The sequence below is a fragment of the Nicotiana tomentosiformis genome, chromosome 2 (assembly GCF_000390325.3).
Source record: "Nicotiana tomentosiformis chromosome 2, ASM39032v3, whole genome shotgun sequence".
In the NCBI taxonomy this organism is placed as follows: domain Eukaryota; kingdom Viridiplantae; phylum Streptophyta; class Magnoliopsida; order Solanales; family Solanaceae; genus Nicotiana; species Nicotiana tomentosiformis.
In genome coordinates, this window is record NC_090813.1 from 19,012,879 (window position 1) to 19,021,530 (window position 8,652).

General features: G+C 37.1%; 1 protein-coding gene across 1 annotated transcript; it reads right to left on the reverse strand.

Moving 5' to 3' along the window:
• Positions 1–5,412: 5,412 nt before the first annotated feature.
• Positions 5,413–7,558, reverse strand: LOC104115000 (UDP-glycosyltransferase 73C3-like). Its single transcript, XM_009625569.4, has 2 exons — positions 6,275–7,558; positions 5,413–5,836 (listed from the first exon to the last, which is right to left on the reverse strand). Exons 1-2 carry the CDS (start codon positions 7,416–7,418, stop codon positions 5,490–5,492), a joined length of 1,491 nt encoding a protein of 496 aa, XP_009623864.1. The 5' UTR covers positions 7,419–7,558; the 3' UTR covers positions 5,413–5,489.
• Between the last annotated feature and the right edge of the window lie 1,094 nt (positions 7,559–8,652).

Sequence of the window (8,652 nt, forward strand, 5' to 3'; positions counted from 1 at the left end):
GGATCCAGCTCATGTTCTGTGTAGAAGTACTCTTCGCTTAGGATGTTTTACGTAGCTTAACCCAGGTAGAACCTTTTCGCCTAGGGGGATCCAGGTCATAGTTTTCGGGTAGAAGTACTTTTCGCTCAACTTGTTTTATGTAGCTTAACCCAAGTAGAACCTTTTCGCTTAGGGGGATCCATCTCATAGTTTCGGGTAGAAGTATTTTTCGCTTAGGCTGTTTTAGGTAGCTTAACCCAGGTAGAATATTTTCGCCTAGGGGGATCTAGCTCATAGTTCCGGGAAGAAGTACTCTTCGCTCAGGTTGTTTTACGTAGCTTAACCCAGGTAGAATCTTTTTGCCTAGGGGGATCCAGCTCATAGTTCCGGGTAGAAGTACTCTTCGCTCAGGTTGTTTTACGTAGCTTAACCCAAGTAGAACCTTTTCGCCTAGGGGGATTCAACCCATATTTTCGGTTAGAAGTACTATTCGCCCAGGATGTATTTCGTAGCTTAACCCATGTAGAACCTTTTCGCCTAGGGGGATCCAGCTCATAGTTCCGGGTAAAAGTACTCTTCGCTCAGGTTGTTTTTCGTAGCTTAACCCAGGTAGAACCTTTTTTGCCTAGGGAGATCCTGCTCATATTTTTGGGTAGAAGTACTCTTCGCTCAGGTTGTTTTACGTAGCTTAACCCAGGTAGAAACTTTTAGCCTAGGGGGATCCAACTCACAGTTCCGGGTAGAACTACTCTTCACCCAGATTGTTTTTCGTAGCTTAACCCAGGTAAAACCTTTTTGCCTAGGGGTATCCAGCTCATATTTCCGGGTAGAAGTACTCTTCGGTTAGGTTGTTTTACGGCGCTTAACCCAGGTAGAACCATTTCGCCTAGGGGGTTCCAGCTCATATTTCCCGGTTGAAGTACTCTTCGTTCAGGCTGTTTTACGTAGCTTAACCCAGGTTGAACCTATTCGCCTAGGGGGGATCCAGCTCATATTTTCGGGTAGAAGTACTCTTCACCGAAGTTTGTTTTTCGTAGTTTAAATCCAGTTAGAACCTTTTTTCGCGTAGGATGATTCAACATTTTTCAGTAATACAGGGTGCCAATCCCTGGTTATATTTCCTTTTCAGTAATACATGGCCCTAACCCCTGGTTACATTTCCTTTTCAGTAATACAGGGCGCCAACCCCCTGGTTACATTTCCTTTTGAGTAATACAGGGCGCCAACCCCTGGTTACATTTCCTTTTCAGTAACACATGGCGCAAACCCCTGGTTACATTTCCTTTTCAATAATACAGGGCGCCAACCCCTGGTTACATTTTCCTTTTCAGTAATTCAGGGCGCCAGCCCCTGGTTACATTTGTTTTTCAGTAATACAGGGCACCAACCCCTGGTTACATTTCTTTCTCAGTAATACAGGGCGTCAACCCCTGGTTACATTTCCTTTTCAGTAATACAGGGCGCCAACCCCTAGTTGCATTTCTTTTTTCAGTAATACAGGGCGCCAACCCGTGGTTACATTTCCTTTTCAGTAATATAGGGCGCCAACCCCTGGTTACATTTCCTTTTCAGTGATACAGGGCACCAACTCCTGGTTATATTTCCTTTTCAATAATACAGGGTGCCAACCTCTGTTTATATTTTCTTCTCAGTAATACAGGGTACAACAATCCCCTGATTATATTTCCTTACCAGCATAGGGTACACCAATCCCTGATCTCCTTACCAGTATAGGGTACACCAATCCCTAGCTGTGATCTCCAACATAGGGTACACCACTCCCTAGATGATTTAATTTTAAATGCAGGATACACAACTCCCTGGTATCATTGCCAATATAGGGCATCATATTCTCTGACCACATTTTCCCAACATAAGGTACACAAATCCTTAGTTGAGACATTCTTTTGGGACAAAAAAAAACAAAAAACAAAATCATCACGACCTTTTCAGGGTGCACCATTACTGTTTTTTTTTATTTGCTTTCAATAAAGAAGTAGTTTAGAATTTTGTTACAATAACTCACGAAATCTTTCTTAGTGAAAACTGGGGCAGAAAAATTTCGTTCGTTTGTTTGTTGTGATGTTTGAGCAGATTTTACCTCGAGGCACAAGGTTCGAGATGAACAAAAGAAGAAGTCTGAATCCAAAATAAAGAAAAGAAAAAGGAAAAAAAAAAGTGAATCCAAATGCAGAAGCAGATGGAAATGATATGGACCGCTCAAAACATGACTGAAGTTACGAGCTTCACATTCCCCGTTTTGCTCAGAAGAAGCCGTAGAAGAATGAACTAGCACCTACAACTAGCAAGCATCAAGGTTCAGATCAGAGTCTGCATGAACAACCAGTCAAGACTCAAGATCAAGGTTCAGAAGACTTATAAATAGGAATCTTGTAACTTATAGCTGATAGGTTTGTTTAGTTCCTTTAGATTTTGATGTAATAACAGGGCCACGGACCGGAGCCTCGACGGAACCTAACTCGACTTTCGAACTCATCACTCCATCATTTCTTCTTGAACTACACGCGACCTGATTTTTTTATAACCCGGGATATGTAGGCTGTCCAAAATCAGGACTCGGTTGCACCTTTTTCTTTTATTTTCTTCCTCTTTTGAATAACGATATGGTCAAAACTTAGTCACACTGCTCACTTTATCTTTGCCTGAAAACTTTTAATGTTTTCAAGCAAAGAGGGGCATGCTGTGAGCACCTAATTTTTGACCATGCTTGAGTTTTTTCCCACTCATCTCACCAATACCTCACTTCTCACTCCATCTTTTCCGCTCCCATCTTCCCAGACGTGTCCCCATTCCACTTTCCTTTGTCCCCCATGCTTGTCCTCCATACTTGTCCCACATGCTTTGTCTCTCATGCTTGCCCTCACACACAATCCCCCACATATCCCCATTTTCTTTCTTCACGTGAGGGGGCAAAAAAGATCACCCATAAAAATACCATCTTCTTCCCTCTATTAGAGGAGCAAAAAAGGGAGTCACAAAAACGGAAAAAACCTTGAACCTCCATTTTTGGACAGGCGAACACTCCATCCATTTTCCTCCAGATATCAGCCTTCAAACACCATAACGAACAGCTGAAATACCTCTGATAAACACCATTAAAACATCTCCAAAATCTCCATTAAAATACCTCATCAACCATCAAAGCTTCATGGATTTTTCCTCCATCTTTAGCTCCAAAAGCAGCTGAAAAACAGCCCTTTTTCCAGCAAATAATCAGCTTCGAAAATAGCCAAAAATGATAAAAACCAGTCTGAATCCCAACCCCAAAACATCCGTAAAAATCCACAAAACATCCATGAAAATCAAGCCAAAACATGGCTGAAATTGCTGCCAAAACGCAGCAACAGTTACCCATTCAAAACACGCGAGTTTCAGTCGAGGGAGGCAAGTTCGCCGTTCCGTTTCGTTTGACGCTCTAGTCCACTGTCCAGTTTGGTTAGTTTTCTTTATTAATACAGTGAAAAGCTCTGCTCAACAGAGGTCACTTTCTTCTTTGATTCACTTTTGGTTTAATATCATGTTCTTGTTTAATCTTTTAGTGCTTTATTTTATTTAAATGTCTTTGATAGCTTACTAAATTTCTTTGATGCCTACGTTTGTTTAAGAACATCACTAGAATTTGTATGAGTTAAGATTTATATTCATGTGTTTACTTGATGGGTGAAAGTTACTGATTTGCATATTTCATCGCACTATTAAATTTCTTTTGTAGGTAAAATAACTACTGGAAAAAAAAATGAATGAATAAAGGGATTTCTAGTAACCTCTAATCAAATAGGTTGTGGTTGTTTTGTTTGTTTTCTTCTTTTTCTTTTTCTTATTCTGTAAGCATATAGTTTTGGTTTAATTTATATACATGTAAAATGGGGAACATTCGAAGAAGACAGTAGTTGAGTTGGTATTGTGCCTTGTGATTTATGGTGTATCAAGATGGGCCATAGGTTTGCTTGGTGAAAATTAAAAGGTTGCTTAGTTAACATTTGTTTTAGTTCATATAGTATGCCATAAATGGGATTTGATTAACTAGTTGGATTTTTAGAGATGTTTGATTATGTTTGGAGTAGTTTAGGGCTGATAGGATTTAAGAAGATTTAGCCTTTTTGTCTCCATTTATTTCATAATTATAATAGTCAAATCTTACCTCTTCCACAATGATCCCCATAAACCCTGGGTCTTAATCTCAAACTAGTTTAGGAAAATAACTCATAAATATCTCTAGTATGCTTTAGGCGCACAGTAATAAATCAATTATCGTGATTATGTATACATTCACGTGACATAATTACGATTTCTAAAGTTAAAGGCAAGGTATGCGTTCACGCAACTTTGACAGAATAATTTTAATAATAATAAAAGTGTTATTAATTGTGTACACACATGCGTGGCATGATTTTTAATGCGCCAAACAAAACGGGTACACGTACGCGTGACTCGTTTCAAGATAATTCCTTAATTACGAATAATCAAGCAATAAAAGCGGATAAAGAAAAATATGGAAACCAATATATCACAGTTTGTCCAAAATTAATTCAAGCCAAGTTGTAGTCAATAAAGCGACCGTGCTAGAACCACGGGATTTGGGGAATGCCTTACACCTTCTTCCCGGTCAATTGAATTCCTTATCCGGACTTTATTTTCGCAGACCAATAATAATAGAGTCAAACCTTCCTTTGACTAGGGATTCAAATAAAAGGTGACTTGGAACACCCAAAACTCAATTCCAAGTGACGACTCTGTAAATAAAATAATCTCTAATCAAATTTGTCACTTTATTTGAAAAAACTCTTTAACCCACCATCCATAACAACACCATTATCGTTTTCGGGGGCATAAAAGGGGTGTGACAGCTGACAGTTGGCTTCTTATTTGCATCAAGTATCTATCACATATGGGCTGAGATAAATGCAAGAAGATTCAGATACCAAAGACGAGAAAGTAGGCAGCTGATCAAGAATGGCAAATAGCAATAGCAACTGAATTGCCTGAACAGTTACCTAGTATAGTTCTGAAAAGTGTTGAATTTGTTATCACTAGATAGTTTCAGTAGTTAGCTAGATAAGGAACAATTAGAATAGTTACAGAGATATGAATACTGAGATCTGACTCATGAGTCCAATGAGTCACTTCTACATATTGATATACTTGGTTAAATAAAAAATTTAAGTTTAACAACCAAAAAAAAAAAAAAAAAAAGTTAACCATGCATATATAACATGTTAGTATTATTTTATTTTTCAGGTTTTATAAAGTCACAGTACAATAATTGCTCAGACCATTGGGTTGATTGAAGATAGGTCCTTTTTTCTAACTTTTGCAATCTTTTCAATTAAATGCCATTTTTTTCTCGATTGGGGGGGGGGGGGGGGGGGATTATTAGCAAGAAATAAAATATCTTAGCTTAAACCCAAACAATCCAAGGCAAATGTGTAAGATAAACTAGTAACAGAGAATACACAAAAAAAAATATAAAAAAAAATAATCATAATTTACTATTTTTCCTTGTGATTTTGTTGCTCAATGATGTCTTCAATCAGAGATGTTAAGTTAACATAAGAAGAACCACCTTCTCCAAATGCCTTTTTAGCCAATTCTCCTAACTCTTTTGCTTTTGTTCTTCTTACTTGTCCTTCTTCTCCTTCATCCATTAGTTTGTCTAATGCTTTCTTAACATCATCCTTTTTTACCAAAACTCCAACATTTTCCTCATCTCCCCATTTGACAGGCACCTTCACACCTAGGCTCACTCCAATTTTTAGCACTTGGACTACTAACTTCTCATTGCAAAATTGCTCAGCAAATAGTGGCCATGTTACCATTGGTAATCCTGCTGAAATACCTATACAATACATAATTAAGTAATTAAAATGATATTATTCTAACAGTTTGAATTTTTAGATAAGATAAATAAAAGTATATTATCTCTAATAGTTAAATTTTTTTAGATAATAGTTTAATTTCGGTAAAGTTATCTTTGGGGGCCCATAGGTCACACGTTCGAGTCATGAAGTAACCACTAATATCTGCATATGGGTCGTCTGCTTAAATCATACCTCTTAGGTGTGGCTTTTCCTCGGACTCTGCGTGAACGTATGATACTTTGTGCACCGAATTGTCCACTTTTTTTTGGTCACACAATTTAATTGGTATTAGAGCAGGCAAGATTCAAGTCTCACCCCACTTACTTGGCGCTAGTCAAGAGATAATTAAGTAAATAAAACATGGTATATCTAATAATTTAAACTTTAGATAAGATGATCACACAATTGAATAGTACCTTCCAATGTAGAATTCCATCCGCAATGAGTCAATACTCCACCAATTGCAGGGTGTGAAAGTATAAGCACTTGAGGAGCCCATCCTCTAATCAAAACTCCTCTTTCTTTAATTCTTTGCTCAAATCCATTCTCAAGAATCCATTTCTCTAAATCATTTAATTTATCACCTCCTCCTAATACCCATACAAAAGGCCTATTTGACTCTTCTAAACCAAGACCAAGTTCCACCATTTGCAATAATGTCAAACGAGATAAACTTCCAAGACTTGCATAAACCACAGATTCTGTTTCAAAATTATCTAACCATTTCAAGCAATCTTGATTATCAATTGCAGTTTTATTACCCCTTGTAACCAAATCTTCAATTTCCTTATTACACAAAGAAACAGGACCAACACACCAAACTTTTTTCCCTCTAGCTTTCCTATATTCTTTCTCATACACTTGCTCCAACTCCTCAAAACTATTAACAATTACACCATATGATGATTCCTCGGCTAATCTGATTTGCTCAGTAACTTCTTTCAATACAGAAGAACTAACAGAAGTAGTATTTTTCGTCGATCCTGAAACCTGAGCTTTCGTTAGTTCAACTCTATCGGGTAAATCAGGAACAACAAAATACTCTGAATCTGAGGTTATATTTTCAAGAATGTTGGAGGAAAGTATTTTATAGGAACATAAAAGTGAGAAACAACAAGTACCATGAAAAACAATTCTTGGGATATTAAAATTTTGTGCAATTTGAGTAGTCCAAGGAAATCCCATATCTGAAATAACACAACTTGGACTTGGATTTATTCCTTCTAAGAGATTTTCAACTTGTTGTTTCAGCATACTAATTGCAGCAAAAAACTTTGAAGCCAAGTCAAGAGAAGGAAGCATGTCAATATTTTCGCAACCTTCTGGTAATCCTACTTCTACACTTGGAAATTTGAGTGTAAGAATTTGGATTCTTAGACCGGATTTTATGGCACGAGTAATTGTTGAACTGAAACGATTGGCGTTTACTGGAGTGGTGATGATAGTGGTAATGACACCGCGATTTGCTAGAAGTTTAGCTATGTCTATCATAGGAATCATGTGGCCTGGAGCCATTAAAGGGAATAGTATGAAATGAAGTTTGTGCACTTGAGTTGCCATGGCAAAAGAAGGATATGCTCAAAGATCTTAGTATTGGGGGTTTTGGATTCTTGATTTTAAGCTATAAAATTCAACTATACAGTTGTTATAGATGCAATTGGTTCACCAATTGAGGAAATACTAGGGACATCGTGGTCCACTTTGGTAGTACAACAAAGTAGGTAGAAGTGAGCAAATTGTACACTTTTACTTCTTTCTTTTTTTGTGATAATCATAATGATAGGTGGAAAGTAGAGACGAGTTTGAATTGTGGAATTAATTATTAATATTTGTATTAAAGTATGTTGTCTATATTACACACCTTTGGAGTGCGGCCCTTCCTTAGACCCTGCATTAACGCGAGATACTTCGTACACCGAGCTACCCTTTTCAATCACAAAGTTCAGTCAGTTTGCGCCTTTATATGTTGAATATATCACAAGTGCTTAGTACGTTTCACTATTATATGCAAGTAACTCCATCCACAAAATTTAAGCAAATGAAAAAAAATCACATAGCTTTTTATGTCGTTTTTATTACTATCTGAACCCTTATGCCTAATAATTTTCACTCTTAGGTGCGTGAGCAAATTGTAGACTTCAGATAGTCTTAATCGTTATCCAAGTAAAGAAGATTATGTAAGATGTCTCACTCTTTATCCAATCATGTTTGCAATTGCAGTGTCAATTATTGATATGATGATATATCCAAGCAATAATAGGTGAACGTAAATTTTGAGCAACCAATACGTGCCAAAAATATGAGAAAAATGGACCACATCTGAACTTCTCCAGTTTGGGATGAATAATGTGAAAGGCATTGTGAAATTTCTCGATTGATAGAAACAAGTTGAATTATAGCCTGCTTGGCCAAATTTTTTTTTTTTTTGCCCAAAAGTGCTTTTGGCCAAAAATTGAGGTATTTGGCCAAGTTTTTAGAAGGAAAAAAGTATTTTTGAGGAGAAGCAGAAGCAGATTTTCAGAAGCAGAAAAATATAGCTTCTCTCCAAAAGCACTTTTCTAAGAAGTACTTTTGAGAAAAATACACTTAAAAGTAATTTTCAAAAGCTTGGTCAAACACTAATTATTGCTCAAAAGTGTTTTTCAAATTAATTAGTCAGACACAAACCGATTCACACCAAAAGTACTTTCTTGAAAAACACTTTTCAAAATAAGCAAATTTTAGAAGTTTGGCCAAATACGCTATTAGTCAGACCCCATTCGGGGAGAAGCACTCCCTACCAAGAATTTTTCCA